Raw genomic sequence first — 20,261 nt, 5'->3', positions numbered from 1 at the left:
CCTATTTGTGTCAATTTTAACTCTTTTTTTGCCACTTTAAACCTTTCTTTCTACTTTAAAACCTCATTCCGTCACCTTTTCCACCCATTTTGCCACTTTAAACCAATTTTCTATCACATTTTTAACCCCTTTTCTCCACTATCTGCCTGTTTTTTACTTTGGTTAAAACATTCTCGGCACGATTAACCCATTTAGCCTCTTTGTAATCCAAATTTACCACCATTTTCTGCCCATGATTCCATATTTAAAAAATTTTTGGCACATTGCACCTTTTTTTTGCCTCTGTTAACTCATTTTTGCCACTTTAACTCATTTTGTTTTATTTTAAATCCTATTTCACCACCTTCTCTGCCCATTTTGGCCAGTTTTAACCCATTTTTGCCCGTTTCCACCCTCTTTTTAACCCAATTTTCATGCCCTTTTTTGGCACTTCTAACCCATTTTCATTCTGTTTTAAGAATAGGGGTTCACATCTTGAAGAAGGCTATATACTATTGTATAAATAAAAAATGTTGCCTTGATTATAGTGGTTATTATTCAGGTTAGAAATATATATATATATATATATGTATATGACCTCTGTGGGTCCCTCATTTGTCTGGGCCCCAGAAAGCTCTCCCCTTTATCCCCCCTTTACAGCGGCCTTGCATTTAAATGTCTAGTCTAAAGTCAAATAAATACAATACAACTAAAAACAAAGTCCAGCTGTAATAAAGTAAAGTAGGTTTGCAGAATGTGGTGAACGTTAGCAGCCTTAAATTCTCTTTGCAGGTTAATGTCCAATTCCTGAGCTGGATATCATCACACAGTACTTGGGTTAAATTTGAGTACAGTCTCACACTCTCTGGACAATTGAGATGCTGTCCATGTTAAAGCAGTTTATTTTGGAGAGCATTGTGGATGCATGGCAGTAATCATTGAGAACAACTAGCGTTAACTCATGACTGTGGGCCAAAGCTGATAAAAATTGTTAATAATTTCTGTAATAGGTGCCAGTTTAGCTCATTTGTTAGAGCAGGTACATACAGAGGCTACAGTCCTAGATGCACTAGTCATGGAATCAATTCACTGTCCTGGTGCTGTTTGGTGCATGTCTCCCCCTCCTCTTTTTCACTTTTCTGTCTTAATCATGAAAAGTTTTCAACCATTGTTATTCTGGTGCTGACCGCAAAAGTGCCCAAATTTTACCATTCAGCCGACTAATCATGCGCATCCCTAATATTGACAGTAAAAATTATAACAAAAACTTCATTTATCACAACCTGATGGATTACAGCTACAAATAGTGATTTACAAAGCACACCCTGCAAATCATCTGAATATGGAGATGAGACGTCATGCTGCACGGAGCATCATTCTCCTGACCAGGGTGGAGCTAATGGTAAACAGGCCAACCAGGGCTCCCCTAAATCTGATTGGCCTGCCTAAAATCCTTAAATGTCTCTCTATTTGCATTGCCAGACATTAACTAGCCATACTTTTAGACTGAACAGTTGTTAAAGAAAAACAAGTTGTGTTCACTTAAAAATCCAAAACCATTTTTTCAGCTCTATTTTTCTGAGTTAGTTAGTTGAACACATTTTTAGGCTTAAGTAAACAGTACTCAGTCCCTTTTTTTGATATTGTACTCACAGTATTTGACAATCATTCTTAATCTGCAGTTTTCCCAGAATGCCTTTGGGAATTAGACACTTTGCACCATGAGTGAAGTTACCCACTCAGTTAGAGAAGGCTCACCTGTGAGGATCAACATCAACATAGCAAGGATGATGTTCTAATTTCTGTGACAGAGCACTTCTGGGTCAGGGTTCACCTTTCAGTTTGTTACTGACAGTGGGTCAAACTTTGGGCCTAAATGAAACTTTGGAGTGATAGAAGGTAAGCTGTAAGGGATAGAATTGACACTTAAAAACTTTGATATAATAAGTTACGACAAATATTTGGAGTATTTTCAACTTGTTTAGTTTTGCAGTGCATAATCAGTCATTAAGCCTATCTGAGCCTACATTGGATTGGTTTAATTAACTTTGACAACTTAAAGGTGAAGTCCTTATATTTTTTGGGATGTGGCCCTCAGTGGAGAAAGTTTGTTCAACCCTGGGTTAGCGTGTTTCTGTCTCCATACCTCCTCTTTCTTGTTTGGGACAGATCCCCCTCGCCGGCGTCATCCTCCTCTCCTCCTCCTCCTCGCCGCCCGGGGTCACCTGGACGCCCACCTCCACCGGAATGGACTCCCTGCCCAGCTCCAGTGACCGGGCCCTGGGAGAGATCTGGATGCCGGCCATCCCGCCGTTCTCCCCCGGTTTGGAGAAGGACCCCGGTCTGCTCCCCGGCCCACGGCACATACGGCGCTTGTGCTCGATGAAAACCAGGATGTCCCCCAGAGGGAAGTTGGTCTGGCATTGTCCGCAGGTCAGGAGGTCATGCTCCCCTGGTGCCAGCCTCCGCGGGCTGGGGATGGACGGCTCTGGAGATGGAGATCCCGCCCCTGAATCATGATTGGCTTCGGCTGCAGGGATGAGAAATGTGACAAAGCTAATTAGTTTGGTTGCTTTTTCTCCACAACACAGGAAGAGAATTAATAGAACTGTAAAAGATTGAAATTTAACACGTGATTAATCTCAGAATGTCTGTGGTTAATTGTGATTAATCACATTCCTTTTCATAACATTTAACAATTTCACTATTTAGCATTTCAAACTGTTTTTGCGCCATTTTGGATCTTTCTACTGGCTTGATGTAAGGTTAATGACTTCCTGTTTGGATACAAACTTGCTTTTATTTAGGATGGAAGATTATGACACGAACTCAACCATGGATAAAGGAACGTCTTATGGCTAAAACAAGGTTCCTACACACTTATGAATTAAATTAGGCTTAAATTTTAAAAATCTAAGACTTTTAAAGACCTTTTTAGGGCCTGAATTTTGTGTGAAAAACTGTCAAAAATTAAAGGCATGTGCGATTTCTCAGTACACCAGTTGGAGCTGAATTATCCTGTTTAATTACTGTTGATAAAATGTCGACAGAAGGGATTTTGGGGTCAAAACCACCCAAATTCAATGATTTCTGGCACATTTAAGCTTCTTTTCTGTCAAAATATGGTAGACTGATATCTATAGTAACATACACAAAAGCATATACTCTCAAAAAGAATGATTAAAATCAAACAAATGTCAGTAGAAAACAAAGACTGGATAAAGACATGTCTAAGTCAGACCACTCACAAGAAAAAAATCTGAATTTAAAGACTTTTTATGGCCCTAAATTCAAAAAGTAAATTTAAGACTTTTTCAGGATCTGCCTGTTAAAAGGACAAAAAGGTACTATTAAAGGGTTAATGTCTGACATCACAAGGTGCTTTTGATTATCCACCAGGCTGTCTGTGAGTTTTTAAAACTAAATGAGACATTCATGAGCAGTGGTGGTTTTATATACATCACTGCGGCTGCAGACAGAGGCTGCAGTGGCTTTCCACAGTGTGCTGAATGGGACAGTTAAGCATACAGTAAAATAAAATGCAATAATCACTGACCTAAGTTAATCATGCTTAATGCACAAATGCTGACAGCCATAATTCTAATGTGTTTTATAAGTGAAAAATTATGCATTTTATTTTATTGCGTGTAATTGCATGTGTTAGCTAAATGCTGCAGATTTTCTTATTATATTATAAGCAACTATAAAGTCAAATTTGCATCAGTATTTTAGGCCTGTGTTGACTCTAAAAGGGTAATTTAAACTCTATTTATCCTCACAACTTAAAAACTGTAACTAAACGAATCCCTGTTTGGATACAGAGCTGCTTTTACAGGTAGATCAAAGATTATTACATGAATTTAACCACAGAAAAAGGAACTTGTTATGGATTAAAAGGACAAAAAGGCACAGTAATAAAGTGAATGTCTAATATCACAAGGTGCTGTTGACTTCTGACCTGTCCACTGAGCTGTGTGTGAGTTTTAGATGAAAAATGCTACAATAAGGAGCAGTGATGGACCTGTTTTGCATCACTGTGACTGCAGGGAGACGTTAAACTGTAGTGAAAGAAACAATAAAGCATTTTTAAAATTGATATGGACCTTAGTTAAAAGTGAGTAAAGCCTTTAGATCCAATTTTTACATTCTTCTAAATAAAAAAAAAAATTAAATTTCCAAATACACCCACACAAGCCAATCTTATGCATTTTATTTTGCTGCATGTAATTGCACGTTAGCTAAATGCTGCAGATCTGCTAATTATTGGCAGCTATACAGTCAAATTTGCACAAGAATTTTAGCCCCATGTTGAATCTACAAAGAGAATTTTAACTTTATTTTTCCTCACAACTTAAAAACTGTAAGATATTGACTTTCTGTTTGGATATAGGGCAGTTTAAAGATTATAACACGATTTCAGCTGTGGAAAAAAGAAATTGTCATGGATTAAAAGGAAAAAGGGACAGTAAAAAGATTAAAGTTTGATATCACAAGGTGCAGATGACTTTTGGCTTGTCTGTAAGTTTTTTTTAAAGTGAAATGAAAGGAGACGCTGTGGTGGTTTAACAATAGTGTGTTGAAAGTGATAATAATGCATGCATTAAACACGGAACTTAATTAATCAAGATTAATGCGATGAGTCTTGACAGCTTATAAAAAACACACTGAGGTGTTATTCCTGATTATGTTACCAGGTAAAATCCAACCCCCCTTCCACATGTGATCTGCACTTGTGTCACTTTCATGCCATGAAAAAAAAAAAACCCACCCCTGTGAAGCTGCAGACAAACACCTGCGTGGCTTATCTGCGAGAGATCAGCGTGGGTGGGACTCTGCACATACAGTGTATCATGTATATGTGTGTCACTGCCTCTATTTGTCTGCATATGTGTGTGTTTATGTGCGGCCAGGAAGCTATTCATCTCACAGTGCAGGCTGGGGTTTCCGGTGAGGGCCTTTGCTGCACTGAGCTGTCACAGCTAGACGGCTGCCTTCACCACGTGGGAGCCCCGGCTTGTGCAGAACAAAGTGTAGCGTAGCGGAGGCCACATCCAGCAGCGTGTGTGTGCGTGTTTGTGTGGATCACAGAATAAGATGTAGAAAAAGAAAAATGAGAGAAGAAGAAGAAGAAGTGCGTGTGCATGAATGGAGCAGGTGAGTTTGAACACTGTATTCTCCACAGACAGAAAATCTATAAAGCCAAACCCGAGGTCCTGTTAAGAGAGTAAATCTCATTCTTCACAGATCTGACACGGTCATTAATAACCATTACACACTCTTCTCCCCCCGCTCGTCCCCTATGGCACACACTGACTCCCTCAGCTTAACGTAAATCCCTCATGGACAACCTCCTCCTTTTTTTTTTTTTTTTTTTCTAAAACCACCCTGATGTACCAGTATGAAGACGTGTCCTGGAGGAAACCTGAAGCTCCAGAGACTCTAAGGGGGTGTCTGAGTGAGCGGGTGCCCAGGGAGAAGAGCATAGCAGTGCCTGCCTGTGTGTCTCTGCACCCACCCCCTCCCAGCTCTGCCTCCTTTTTTTTCTCCAAACATGACACCCTAATAATTGCAAAGATTAGACAAAGAGTGCATGTTGGTGTGTGCGCCTGCTTCGCTGCTATCAGACAAAGATCCTAAACTCTCTTATCTCTCATCTCAAACTGTCAGGGAGGCGTTACTCCGCTAAAAATCCCAGTTATAACTGCAAGACTGCAAGGTAGAGATCAGCATTGATATCATAGGCCATTTTAGACCCTTTCATGTGTGCTGCAGTACCCTAAATTTCCTCTCAGCAACCCTGGAATAATACTGAGCATGAACCCAACCAGTTTTTTAAAATTCTATGTAGAAACAGTAATTCAGGATGTAAACACAGATGTGGAAGGAGAGGAGGAGTCGAGTTTAAACCCATTTAATTGTGTTAATGTGGAATATTGTGTTAAACTAAAGCTCCAAATAGCTGCCCTTCAGCTTCAGGCAGTTTCAGCCTCTGGCTCACTAGAAAAAGTCAGGCATGACTTTTCATAGCATATCATCCTGTTTAATTTTAACCCTTGGATGCAAAAGTGGGTAAAAACGACCTCGTGAGGTTGTTTTCTTACATTGTTTTGCAATTATAAGTCACTTTCTGATTCGAAAAGATGAACATGAGGCCTGTTTAAAATGTAAATCTTCTGATTTTGGACCAGAATTCAATACAGAATAAATTAAAATGACCAGAATTGAATCTAGACATATTAATTTCCAATGTGGGTGAAATTTTAACCGCTTTTGGAAGAGCGTTTGGTTCAATCACTAACCTATTTTCTCTCCTTAATAAACAGCAGAAAAATCTAGTGGTTAGTAAAGAAAAAGTTTGGCTACTATTAGACGGTTTTAGACCTTTCAAGTTCTGCTGCAGCACCCTTAAAATAATAGTGTGCATGATGACGGCAACCTGACTTTTACTCTTATGTAAAAGTAAGTAACATTTTAATACAGATGTGGAAGGAGCTGGTTATGTAGAGTTTCAGCTCATTAAACTGTGTAAATATTTATTTATCCATTTATTTGTCAGGAACAATACATTAGCGTGGTTGCATCTAATTACAGTAACCCGTGTTTTTATGTAGAATATTGTCTGTTAGGGAAGAAGGTAAAAATGTCCTGGTTCAGGTGGGTTTTTGTTATCTTTTGCAGTTATAAGTCACTCTCTACTGTTAAAAGGTCAAAAAGTGCAAAATGAGGCCTATCTTGAATTTAAATCCCCTGGTTTTGGACCAGATTTCAAAACTGAATACAATACCCCGTAATGTCCTCTCAGCACCCCTGAGATAACAGAGAGTACAAAGGCAACCAGATTTTTAAAACGTATGTAAAAAAGTTAAATAGCAGAGGTGGACTTTGGGAAACATTTCAGAACATTTAAATGTGTAAATATTTATTTATTTCTCAGTTTATTTGTAAGAGATGATGCATTTTTGCATCTAATTGCCATGCAACCAATGTTATTATAAAACACTGTCTGTTAAACTTGAGTACAATATAAAGATACCAGTCTGTCCTATTTTAGCTTCAGGCTGTTTTGCTCTCTGGCTTGTTTGATAATGTCTGTGACGATTTCTTATAATGTAGCATCCTGTTTAATATGAACCATTAGATGCAAAAGTGGGTAAATATTCCCTAGTGAGGTTGTTTTCTAAAATGTTTTGCAACTATAAGTCACTTTGTGATTTGAAAAGGTAAAAAGGAAAAAAAGAGGCCTATTCAAAAAAGAAATCTTCTGATTTTGGGCCAGAACTCAATAAAAGAAAATATAGTCGATCAAAATGGAAAAAAGTGAATATTGATTTCTACTGTGGGTCAATTTTAAACAAGTTATAGAAGAGTGTTTGGTCCGATCCCTAACCTTTCTACTCTCCTTGATAAATAACAGAAAAATCCAGAGGTAAGTCATGACAAAATGTGGGCTACTATCAGTCAGAGCCAACTTTACACCCTGTTTAAGGTGAGCTGAGCACCCCTGAATTTACTCTCAACACCCCTGAAATAATAGTGAGCATGATTCTCCATGAAAGAGAGAGTAATGCAATAGTTTCAACCCATTAAAATGTGTTAATATGTATTTATTTATTAGTTTATTTGCCATGGACTATACATAGAGACAGATGCATCTGATTACACTGCAACTGATTTTATGGAATACTAAATGTTAAATTAAAGCACCAAAGCAGCCTTTCCTCCTTCAGCTTCAGGTTGTTTAACCCTCTAGCTCACTTATTAATGTCAGCTTATAATGTAGCATCTTGTTTTATATTAACCCTTAGGTAAAAAAAAAAGAAATTAAAAAAAAAAAAAAAAGTGAAACTTCAGTTTTGCTTTTCTGTGCCCAAAGTCTTGAGATGGGTCAAATGGGTTGTGAATTTGTTGCTCGGCAGCCTAGAATGTTCTGCAAGAGAGTTTATATCTTGGGGAACTGGTAATAAATTGTTTTTAAAGTAGATTAAAGACATCAGGTTGTAAATGTTTTGACTCATGACTTTCTGCTCTGTGACTCAGTAGTTGGTCGATCTGTTTCTTTTGTTTTTAATGTTAAAAAAGGTGAAAAATAGAAAGAAAGGCCTAGTCACAAATGAAATGGTCTGATTTTTGTCCAGAATTCAACAAAAGAGAGTCTAGTCAGTCAAAATGACAAAAAGTGAATATTAATTTTGGGTCATTTTTAAACCACTTGTGGGAGTGTTTTTGGTCTGATTACTAACCTTTTGAATCTTATCAGTAAACAGCAAAAATCCAGTGTCTAGTCACAAAAAAAAGCTAGGCTGTTATTAGTCAAAGGTGATTTTACACCCTTTTAAGGCTTCAGCACCCATAGTATCATCTAAATAATAAACAGCATTTCTCCACTAAATTATTAAATGTGACAGGTATTGTAAATATCCAAACTTTAATATTTAAGCTATCACTCTGAATAAAGAGTGGATAATCAGTCAAATGTATTCCTCTACACATGCCTGATGCATGCCTGATATAAGGCATGTGTGGGAGGCAGGGAAACATAAATGGTAATCATAGATGACTGCAGTTACACAATGATGACTAGTAGAGTATGATATGCCTTTTGAGATGTAAAACTAAGTATTGTCGTTAATAAAATGTGTCATACAACATGACTTTTTATTGAGTGATATTAGTGTTTTAGTGAGCCCATTGCCATGATGTCTACATGTGGCATTATCTTTAGGAGCTGATCTCCTAAAATCTTCCCTACTATTGGTGAGATTGTTGAGGCTACTTAATGCAACTTAAACATAGTCTAAGTGGGGAGAAGAAGACTCATGTTTGCTGTAGAAAAGGCCTGAATTCATAACTTTGTTGACTTATGAGTGAGTATAGTTGGTATTAAAATACGGCTCTGCAGTAAGAAATTTACTTTTATGCTTAATGACTTTCAAAATAATGTAAAAATGATCATTTAATAAAAATAACAGCAATAAACTAAAATCTTCCATTTTAACATGCCTCATATTTAGGAGCTGAGCACTCCTAAAGTCTCATTCTAAAGTCACCCCTGATGATTATTATGCACACTTCTCCCCTTTTTTCTATTATTTCAAATATTCCTTTGCAGTGATGAATCACCCCCCCCCCACTCTACCCAACCAACGCACCCTGCCACCCTCCCACGCACGCACACAAACGTTCCAGTCCACTCACTTCGCCCTGGAGTGATGATCCGACGCCAAATATCTTTTCTCTAAATGGAGATGGGTTCCTGGATGCCTGCCAAATAATTTCCATCTCATAATCTTTGGCGGCAAAGAAGGAACACAAACACATATTTACCTACAGTTCACAGCTTGCGACCGTAATTCACATGGAGCAATGATCCAGAGTGTTCACACAGGCCGTGCAGCCGTGCACATGCATGCATGCATATGTGCATATGTGCAGTGCATATAAATACATGCAGGGGGGATTCTTTGCAAACAATATGGCCGCCTTTTTCAAATGCTAAGAAAAACAAGACAGGTGTGAAAAAACCCAGATCTTGGTGTTTTGTAAATGAGGAGAAGATGACAGACAACTGGGCATTTGAACTTGACTTTCCTCCTGCATTCACAGAAAAAGTCGGGCCTGTTCGTTAGCCTCTGGTTAAGTAACACAGCCCGGGGCCAGAGGGCGGTAAATTAGCAGGAGTTGGCACTGTCACTATGCCACTCAAATATCAGTCGGACATCTTCTAACAACCGCACCCCTGTCTGAAAAAACCCGCTCTCTCTCCCGCGCTCGCTCGTCTTTCCTGAGGCTTACCTGTGTGAGAAAAACACAGGTGCGAGAAGAACTGAACATGGAATTCATCCAGAGGAGGGGGAGAAAGACAAAAAAAGGCGACTGTGGACACAAACAGAGTGAAATGGAAACATACACATGAAAGAAAAACAGTCTAATGTGGCCTATCATCGTGACAGACAGTGTCTAATTCCTCTGTATAAACTCGTATGTGAGAGGAACATGCTTGATAGGTAAGGGAGCATAGCAGACACACTGTCAAACATGCCATCAAGGAGAAGGCGTGATGATAGCAGTGAAACCCAGCTGTCTAACACGATACCGCACACACTTTATTCCTTTCTCTCTCTCATACACATACACATACACACACATTGAGGGAGTTTTATTCACCCAATGACAGTCCTGCTACTCTGCCTTATCAAGTGCGAGTTAAGTCAGGCAGCCTTAGAGCACCCCCTATCAGTTTGATGAGGAGAGAGTCAGTCAGTCACTCCACTGCTGCTGCTGCTGCTGCACAATGTGTACCAGATGGGAGACAGAGGCGAAGACAATGGGCCTCTTTCACTAATATTTCCATTGGTGCAAAAAAATATTGAAAAGTCTGCCTGAAAAGTGTTTTTTTTTTTCCAAGACTTTCCAGTACTTAAATGTTTGCACTAGAGTTTGACAAGAGTTGCATTGTAATTTAACAATTAAAGCTGAGGTTTAATGCTGTACATTTGTCATCTTTTGGAGTGTTTTTTCACTGCCACAACAAAGTGAGGCATGCAAGGTGTGTTTGCAAAGGTGCATGTGAGGTTCCTCTTCTCTTAATGCCTAATTACCATGTTGGTCCTTAAATGCTCTCATAAACTTAATGATCTTGTTTGCATTGTCACTTAGGGTAATATGAGAATAAAAACAAATTTCACCACACTGTTTGACGACTTCTCTATCCTGAGAGGGGTAACAAACTCAGGAAATGTAATTTAGCTGGATTTGAAACATTTGTTTTTATTCAGTGATGCGAATTTGATTAGATTCCTGTGAGTGGCGTTCAACAGAAACCGTGAAACTATTTTCCGTTCGAGTCCTGACCTCACACAACATTTTAATACCAGCTGCACACTCTGTTCCGCTGTTGGAGGCAGAGCAAGGCCAGGGGCACTCATATGACAGTCGACCATCCTGCATGGGTTCAGACCTGCCTCCCTTTCTTTGTTTTCCATTTGCTGAGCTTAACACACACACATGTGTGTGTGAACCCCACAGGGAAAGTCGGGTAAGATTCACGCTGTCATTGAAAATAAATGACACCAGCAACGTTGCAGATGGTTGCAATCAAAAATTCAAACAACAAGCGGCCTCGCTTAGCCTATCCCTTTTTTTTTTCTCGGCTGCGATTGCCAAGCAGAGCTGCAACAGTTCGGTTGTGTAAGGCCGGGCCTGTGTGTTTCATTATCTTATCATCATTTAATCTGTAGCAGTCGCATTTCTTATCATAAATCTTAGATTATCAGGCTGAAAGTGAGCAAAATACGGCTCTGCTGCTGACTGCGACTTGTCACTAAATCGCTATAAATGACTTGCGAGCCATGAGGCATGACATTTGGAGATATAAATCAAAATTTGCCAAACAATTTTAGGAGATATAATAATAATAATAGAGGGGCTTTATAGCAGTGCAAAATTGATTAAATGTGTTCGATAATATTGCAAAATACAACGAAGAGCTGAGAACAAACTGCAACGGCGTGCTGTAAATCATAAATCGCTCACCAATCATCTCCTGTGAGATTATCATCCGGTTACCACAATGCGTGTGTGAATATTTACTGTGCTGTTGCAGTGCGTACGGTGGGTTTCTCTCCCCCAGCATTCGACAGCCATATGGTGCGAATAAAGGCGAAAACATTAACTGTTTCACAAGTAGCATGCCATTTCTGAGAGTAAACAGTTATGGTGAGGCGTTTCCATGGCTGAAAACAATCCTGTGTATTAATAATCCGGGTATTAGATTGCAAAAAAACACCAAAGCAGACAAGAGAGGCCTGTGATACTAGACACTACATTAATGTGTGAGTGATTCATAAGGATGTACCTGTGATGGATTTCTCTGAATCACTGACAGAAAGAGTCTAAAAAAGCCTTGAGAGCATATTTTCCAACAGGAGTCTTAATTAAATAAAAGGATGATCAACAAACTGAAGGTCAAATTCATCTTGCTCCATGTGAGAAGTGAGGTGCTGATGCATTTTCAAGGTGCTTTTATGAGCGTGTGGCTGCTTTCCTTGGCGCATACTTGTGCATTGTGTGCTTGCATTGCTGTAATTGTCACTTGTGTGTCCCTCTTGATGTCTGGCCCGGCAAGTCAATTTCCAGAACGTAGTCTTCTTCAGCAAGCCTGTCCAGAAATATGCTGATATTCAGGTTCTCTGTTCTCCCTACTAGAGTGTGACCTATAAGCCCATGGCTGCAGGGCACCAGGCTGTGTTTAGTTACACTGAGTAACCCCTTGTCTGACATGTGGCTGATATATGCTGGCACCCTGCAGAAACTCCACATTATTAGTTGTGTAAGGAGATCTTGACACTCAAAACTTGACACTGAAATGTTGCACGGCCTCTTTACAAAGTACACCAAATTCAAAACAGAACAAACAATGAAGTCCACTTGATTTTTTTTCTCACTGTATTTCTTAAATGTCCTCTATACGTTTGCTCTGCTCTTATGTTGACTCAATCAAATTACAGTTTGGTTTTCCCCCAGCACTCCTCAGATCCTCCAGCCTGAGGTGGGATCCTGGTCCTCCTCAGACCCACCCAGCTTAAGGAAACAGCCCACAGCCACACGCAGCCTCCTAGCACTGAATGATGGGTACATTAGATGCCTGCCATCCATCTCTCACATCCCCTGATGTGGTATCATTATTAAGATATCCTGTACGGATGGCAAACACAAAAGGTGCTGTATGCAAATCAGGCATGTGTACACGCTCCAGCACATTGTTCTTGCAGAAAGAGAGTGAACAATGGATTTAAAAGGATGCAATTGCTGCTCTTTGTGCAAAAAAATCCCCTTTTTGCATTGCATCTGACCTCTCTCTGCAGCACAAACAGAATACCTGCAGCTTCAGTGCTTCCTTAATCTTGCACTTACGCCTCTCAGGTCATTGTCACCGCTCGAGGCCACAGTTCATCAAACAGAAGACAGAATGTATCATGTGAGAGAACAGGTAGGACCAGATTCAGGCCCAGATGGCCCGACTTTATGGCACTTTACTGTACTCGCTCTTATAGCCTTTATAGTTCAGTACTGACCTCTGCAACAGCACGCTTTTGCAAACATCTCCACCATTCAAAACCTGTTCACAGTGCCCAAAAATGTATCCTCCTGAAAAACTTCAGGTAAAAAACACATGCATGCATGAGACATCTGAAGCTCTGGTAGGGAAAGTAAGGAATTAAATCTAATCTGTAAAAGCTAATTATCGGTCTCATTATGCAAGAATCTTCATTCGGCACCACAGGTTCAAGAATTTGCTGACTGCACAGCAGGTGCTGGGAGGGTTTGTGTAACTACTATGCAAAAAAGATGTAAGAAAAAAAAGAAAGAAAAAGTGACCCATGGCTGGAAGGAGGGGAGGCAAATATTTAACATTTAGTCCAAATTTGTACCCGTTCCCTAAAGACAAATGAAAATATGCAAAAGGTTGCAATTATTTGTCATAATTCATGCAGGTAAACGTTAAAAAAACGAGCACACATGCCTGAGGTCAAACTGCAGTTATGCTGGATTTTTTAAAACAGGGTGAAAAAAAAAAGAGAATTATGGGGGATGAAGTCCCTCTTAATGAAGTGACAGTGCCAGCACAGGATCAGCTGTGTGATCAATACTGAATCAGGATCGATCTCTGTCATGTGCACAAACCTGCTGAGGAAGCAGCTCACTTTGGAAAATGAGAAAACTCCTCTTTCTGCAAACATTTAGATTTCAGATTGCGCTTTACGACTGAAATGACCGTAATTATTTCAACTCAGGAGAAGAAAAGTCAGTGACATGTGGCAGAGACGGAGTAAATGGGATAAATGATAAGTCGAAATGCCAAACGTGTCGGGTGGGACGGAATGCGCCGAAGCCCCTTTCAACACAAACCAGATTGGCCAAAGATTACATCATGAACTTCTGCTATGAATTACCCAGATTAGGCCCCTATGAAATTGGATTTAGGCAAAGCAGGGAGCGCTGGGAGATGAAGGTTAGATTGATATAATTGATTTGAAATTGGATTATGTGACTTTTTAATCATATACCCACTAAAAAAAGGAATCTTGCTTCAGATTTAATCTGCGTAATTTCATCACAATTTTTGGTCGCTGCTCTGAAAACCTGCGAAAAACTTAAAGAGCTTTAGAGTGAAAATGTTGCTCTGATAAAGTTCAGATTGTTCATACGTTGTGTGTAGTGTGTGCTCTTTTTTTGTTTGCTTTACTGCAACTCTACTCGATTTTTTTTGCGCAATTTGATCCTCATGTGTGCCAAATGTTCCAAAAAGTCCAGATAGGCCTTTATCAAGTCAGGGAAAAATACTTTAAATCGTGTGTTTTTTTCTGTGTGTGTGTGTGTGTGTGTGTGTGTGTGACTGACAAACTGAGAGCAAAAGCAAATAAAAGCATTTAAATTAAATACATTAAAATTGATCCATAAGTAAATGTTTAAAATAGCACATTTAAATAAAAAAGTTGGGATAAATTTGTGGCATTTTTTGACGAAATGTGCAGACAATGCCACATGTTGCAATACTGTGTAAAATTGTGTTGTGATAAAATGCTGGGTTATACACTCACACGCACGAAACGCACGTGCTAACATACAAAAAACACACACTCTCACACACACTTTACCAGAAAGTCCTAAATTAGTTGTAATTAGCTCCTCTTTTCTTGTAAATTCACTGAAACATGCAGGAAGCGCCTTTGAAATTTAATCAAACCGTGTTTATATTTTTAAAGCGTAAAACATAATTTAATAACCCACTAAATTACTTAAATCGCGTCTATTAAGTCTTTTTAACCCCCTTGTTTTCTTGTGCACGTGCGTTATCAAGCTGTACATTTATCGTCACAAATCAAACTTATGTGCGTTAATTTAACGTTTGGCTCAATCTAAAGATTTTAAACATGAGTATGGTTAGAATTTATCTCCAAATAAATCATTTACACACTTCCCTAAAATCAGCATTAATAGTGATGATAGAGTGTGTTTCATCAGATTAATAGAGAGTGGTGTGTGTATGTGTACTCACCTTGTATCGTCTCCCTGTGCGTCAGTGATAAGTGCTGCGGGTTCACCTGCTTGCGGCGGGACATTGCCCCGGCATTTACTCTGGCATCGCCCGGTGAACGGCACTTGGAGTCGGCTTGGACCGTGGTGTCGGTCCCCTCTGGATCGCAGGTGACCAACTTTTGTCCCCCCCTTTTTTTTTTCCCTCCCTAATCCCTCAGCTGTCCACAGTCTTCAGCTGCAACTTTGACACGCGCTTGGGAAGGTGCGTGTGGAGCCGGACAGGAGCGCAACGAGGATGGAGGAGTCCACAGTGTCCTGCAGGCAGCGTCTGCTTTAGGAAGCAACACCTGGATTAAGGAAGCCAAAGTGGAGTGTTTTTTAAGGAGGCAGCAGCGGCCGTAGAGCTGATAAATGCGCAGGTATGTTTTTAAAGCAATGACCTTTTGCGGATAAAAAAAAATATCCTGGACTGCCCACCTCTGCAGCGACCGCGGTGATGGCTCCACTGGTGATGTGTGCAGGCTCTTATTTGGCGCCTTTCCCTTTCTTCTTCTCTTTATTCTAATGATATGATTGTATCATCTGGGGTCAAACTGCTGCTGTTTACTCTAGGATTCCCTACAGTCCTTCCATTTCAGCAGCGGTGCGCTAAAATGACCCTTTGGCACTGACTCCTCCTGCGCGTTTTGGCATCGGTGCGCGGAACGGCAACTCTTGGCTCTGGTGGCAGTAGCCTCGCTGATTGAGAGAGAGAGAGGGGGGGAGAGAGAGAGAGAGAGAGAGAGAGAGGGAGCGGGAGCAGGCGGGCAGACAAGACACCTCCTCCTCCTCCTCGTCCAACAAGCTGAGGTCCAATGTTTCCCAGTTTCCTCCAGTGTCGAGGCTACTTCTTGTTGACTCCCACGATGAAAGAGGCTCTGTTAGGGAGGACCCCGCGTTTATGTGCGCCTCTCTCTGTGTTTATGCAGCGAGGGGTTTTGTGTGTGAGCGTGGGTGTGCGTGTGTGGTTGGGGTTGCCTCCGAGGAGTAGGATTGGATTCAAGTTCAAGTGCGTCCGTGACGTTTGCGCGTCAGACACAACAAGCATGGACAGCACGCGGACACTGGAGAGAGATGCGGCGGCTCCGTGGAGCTGTGCGCGTGGCTCTGACACACACAAAAGTATTGATCACTAATCAGCTGTTACTTACATATGTCACAATGTCTCACAGCAACCAAATTCCCTTTTACGCACACTTTAGTGGTCTTTACGCTCCACGAAAAACACATTTCCTTTGATATTATCTTGTTTTTCCTTTTACCCAGAATTGTTTTCTTTTTTTCCTGTTTATATCAGAGTGTTAAAACTTGATTTCCTTTCTTATAATGATGGCAAAATCTATAAGAAGGCAACTTTTAAACGGCTTGAGCATCAGGATCACCCACACTTAGAAAACATATTGATCAGGATCAACCAGGGCTTAAAGGTCACCTGTAATTAAGATAATTAATTATCTTTATAAATGACCAAATAAGTCCTGATTGGTATGTGAAGCACACTTTTCCCCTCATATTTAAATCAGAGGGTTAAAACAGCAGGCTGCATCTTTGTTGTTGGATAATTTAAACATGTTGTGAGGCAACAGTACCCTCTGTTGGCACAGTCAGGAGACATAACAAACCTGCTCAGAGGCTGAAACCTTACACACACACAGCCACGCTTACACTGTTTTACTCTTATTTTTAGAATGAAGCCTCCTTAATTTGCCATTTATACAATTCAGTTGCTAAAAGAGTCCTTGAAGAGCAGATCAGGTTCACTCAGAGGCAATTAATGCCACTAATGGGCAATCATTCAGCGCATAATTCACTGTATTCATTTGGATCAGTATGTGTGCACAGATAAGTGCTTTGTACAGGCCACAGCTCGGTTAAGACCACGCTCAAGTTCTTTTTTCCCCAGCCTGGGTGTACAATTCAAACCTGTGCCTTGCAATAATTTGAGTGAGACGCATTGTTGAATGAAAATACAAAGGCTAAAACAGCCATTTAAAGTCCACAGTGTTACTGGTGGATCAGCAGAGAAGTGTGCCGCTATATGCATTTTATAGTCGGCCATTAATAAAACATGGTGGGCAATTTTAAGAGCATTAGAAGTTTGATTGCTTCGGGGCAGGCCTAGGGGACTTTCAGGACAGTAATTATTTATATAAATGAAATGTCATCTCAGCTCTGGCTCAAGTAGACATAACCTCAGCAGACTCCACATGGAAACACTACACACAACAGCTATCTTTCACACACACAGAGGCCAGCATGTTGTCAAGCATACTGCTTTGACTGGAGAGCATAAATTCGCTATGTGATATTACATGAAATGTCTTCTTTTCTCGCATCGGGGCCAAGAGAGCAACAGCAGTCGTGGACACGTTGAACGCTGAAGGAAAACATTATCCTGCAAAGGCGCACGCACACACATAGCTTTCCCTGCTGCCTGCGAGCAGCTCCTTGATCCTCACCCATGGGTTTCTCAATAATACATCAATGTCTCCATTATAGCTTGTATCTGCAGGCTGCGGGCAAAGGCAGTTTAAGCTGGGTTGCACAAGGCCAATATACCACAAATACCCTACTTGTGGACACAGGAAAGGTTTTAAGTCCAAAGTGTTGCCTCTGAGGAGACAAGTGCGCGTGGTAAAGTGCCAGTGCTCAACTGGAGATCCCTTGAACGCACCGCAGGGCAATACCTACAAGAGAGACAAGGACATGCTGAGATGAAAGTTTTGTCCAAGTTACAAAGAGATTATGTCGACATTTTTTCCAAAGAGTGACTCAGGATTGAAGACAATTTTGGACACTTACATGATATGTTAAAATAGGTGCTGTCACGATCAATCAAGGTCCATAATAGTGCATTAACTTTCTTAATTGCATGCTTTACCTTCCCTTGCAGCACACTTTGGTTAAACCACTGCAGCGTCTCCCTGTAGCAGAAACTCTCAGCTCAGCGGACAAGTCAAAGGTTGTCTGCACTGTTATATCACACATCTACCTCTTAACTGTCCCTTTATTTTCTTTTCAATCCATAACCTTTTACATGGTTAACCTTTTTGTCTTAAGAGTAAAAAATGACCCTTCCCTCGCCTGATTGAGCTTCATGGTTTCTTATTTCATCCTCATCTAATGTGTAATTTTTACACAATACTGGTGAGAGTGGTGATTAAATTGGGGTAAGGCAACTGTTGTGGCCTTTAATTCCTCATTGTACAGTGAATAAAATGAATTTAAAGTTAGTTTCTACAACTTTTTAAGGTTGTGTAAGACCCTACCCAATTAAATTAATGTTTACAACACTGCAGCTACTCTAAACATGGTGATAACAATAAAAAATTATAATTCAGTGACGAGAACAAGACAGTTATGCTGGACTGAACAGTGTATAAGTGTGGTCTTTCAGCACAGTAAAGAGGGAAATCCCTAATACTAAGTGTCTGATTTTTCTTCATGCAAAATAGATTTTGGGTTCAAAATCAAATGAAGTTGTTTTATATGTGGAGTTAACTGAAGGTAAGTGGTTTTACCTGTAGGACAAGGTGAGTAAACAGAACATCAGGACAACGTAATCTTCAATCTACCCATAAAAGCAGATCCGTATCCAAACAGGAAGTTAATGACCCCCAGTTAAAGACAAAAAAAAATCAAAAATGACACAAAAACAGCTTTGAATGCAAGAAAGTGGAATTTTAAGATGCAATAAGAAGGGTGCAATTAAGTGCAATTTACTACAAAAATCCTGGATTAATCAGGACTAAACAAATGTATCTTTTGGTGGCCATAAATATAAGTCCACCACTGCTCCTTAATATCTAATTTCACTTTAAAAAAACTCACAGGCAGCTCAGTGGACAAGTCAAAAGACATCTGTACCTTCTGATATCACAAATTAAGTTTTGGCTGCTTCCTTATTTCCTTTTAATCCATAGCAAGCTCCTTTTCTTTAGTCTATGTCATAATCTTTAATCTACTATAAACGCAGGTCTGGATCCAAACAGGACGTTCATTATCTGTAGTTTAGGACAGTATAAAAAATCCAAAATATCACAAAACTGGTTGAAATTCTGAGATTAATCGTGATTAAAAGTGTCATCTTTTGACAGCCTTCAAAAAACATTTAGACAGCTCAGATGCAAAGTTAAAAATCATCTGCACCTTGTGCCACACAAATAAGGCTTTTTTCTTTATTTCCTTTTCAATCCATGACAAGTTCCTTTTTCCAAGGTTAATTTCATGTGATAATCTTCAGCCTAGCTGTAAAAGCAGGTCTGTATCAGAACAGGGAGTAAGTTACCCTTTAGTTCAAGACAGTACAATGATACAACACAGTATGAAATGCTAAGTAGGGGAATTTTAATATGCAACATAAAGGATGTGAATAATCATGATTAACTTAGGAGAACCTAAAATATACCACAATTGAATTTTTAATCTCTTTGGCAGCTCTAAAAATAAGCTCCTTAATGTCTCATTTCACTTTAAAAAACCTCACAGGCAGCTAGGTGGACAAGTCAAAAGTCATCTGCACCTCATGTCAAAAATAATTCTGTTCCCTTATTTCCATTTTGCAATCCACAACAAGTTCTTTTTCCCTCGGTTGAGATTAATATCATAATCTCAGATCTACACATGGGCAAGTTTGTATACAAACAGGAAGTCAGTTACCCTAGTTAAAATCATCACAATGAGCTCAAAGAAAAGGTTAGAGAAGGGAAAGCTCTGGCACATCACTTAATAAAAGCACATGCAGCTAAGCAGGCCTTGATTCTGGGTCACAACCTTTGTCACATCCTTTTATCTTTCATTTTTTATGTCCCTGCCATCTCAAAAAGAACAGAAAATCAGCATTAATGCCTTAAAACAGACCGACATTCTGCATTAAAATGGAGAAAAATAAAGTACGTGTCTTTGTGCACTGGAGGTTAAGTGTAAAAGTGGTTGGATGTGGATGTTTGATGTGTTTAACGACCACAGCACTGACACAAACAATGAGAGGTCCACTCCAGGACAGCTCATGGTAATATGAATATTGCTCTGGGATTTGCTTATAGTCGGCACTTCATTATGCAATGTTTAATATTAATAAAGAAAGTAGAAGTATATATTATTCATAAGCTGATTTACTGTAGTGTGTGTGTGCTGACTTGAGTGACAGATTGAGATGCTCCCTTGCTACGGGCAATACAACTAGACAAGGCTCTTACTTTTCT

The 20,261-nt window shown here is 39.8% G+C and overlaps 1 protein-coding gene across 2 annotated transcripts in view; it reads right to left on the bottom strand.

Moving 5' to 3' along the window:
• Window positions 1-15,845, bottom strand: part of bcl11bb (BAF chromatin remodeling complex subunit BCL11B b) — a 48,278-nt gene extending 32,433 nt beyond the window's left edge. The window contains exons 1-3 of one of the 2 annotated variants that reach the window (XM_041804420.1): window positions 15,496-15,845; window positions 15,038-15,365; window positions 2,126-2,509 (exon numbers count right to left, since the gene is read on the bottom strand). In XM_041804420.1, the coding sequence (XP_041660354.1) occupies window positions 2,126-2,509; window positions 15,038-15,101 (448 nt within the window). In that variant the 5' untranslated portion in view covers window positions 15,102-15,365; window positions 15,496-15,845. Of the gene's footprint in view, window positions 1-2,125; window positions 2,510-15,037 lie in introns of both variants that reach the window. The other variant, XM_041804421.1, reaches the window with a different exon arrangement.
• Window positions 15,846-20,261: the final 4,416 nt, after the last annotated feature.

The sequence above is a fragment of the Cheilinus undulatus genome, linkage group 14 (genome assembly GCF_018320785.1).
Source record: "Cheilinus undulatus linkage group 14, ASM1832078v1, whole genome shotgun sequence".
NCBI classification, from domain to species: domain Eukaryota; kingdom Metazoa; phylum Chordata; class Actinopteri; order Labriformes; family Labridae; genus Cheilinus; species Cheilinus undulatus.
Note: the sequence above shows the minus strand (reverse complement) of the source record. Positions and strands in the feature narration are given on the sequence as shown.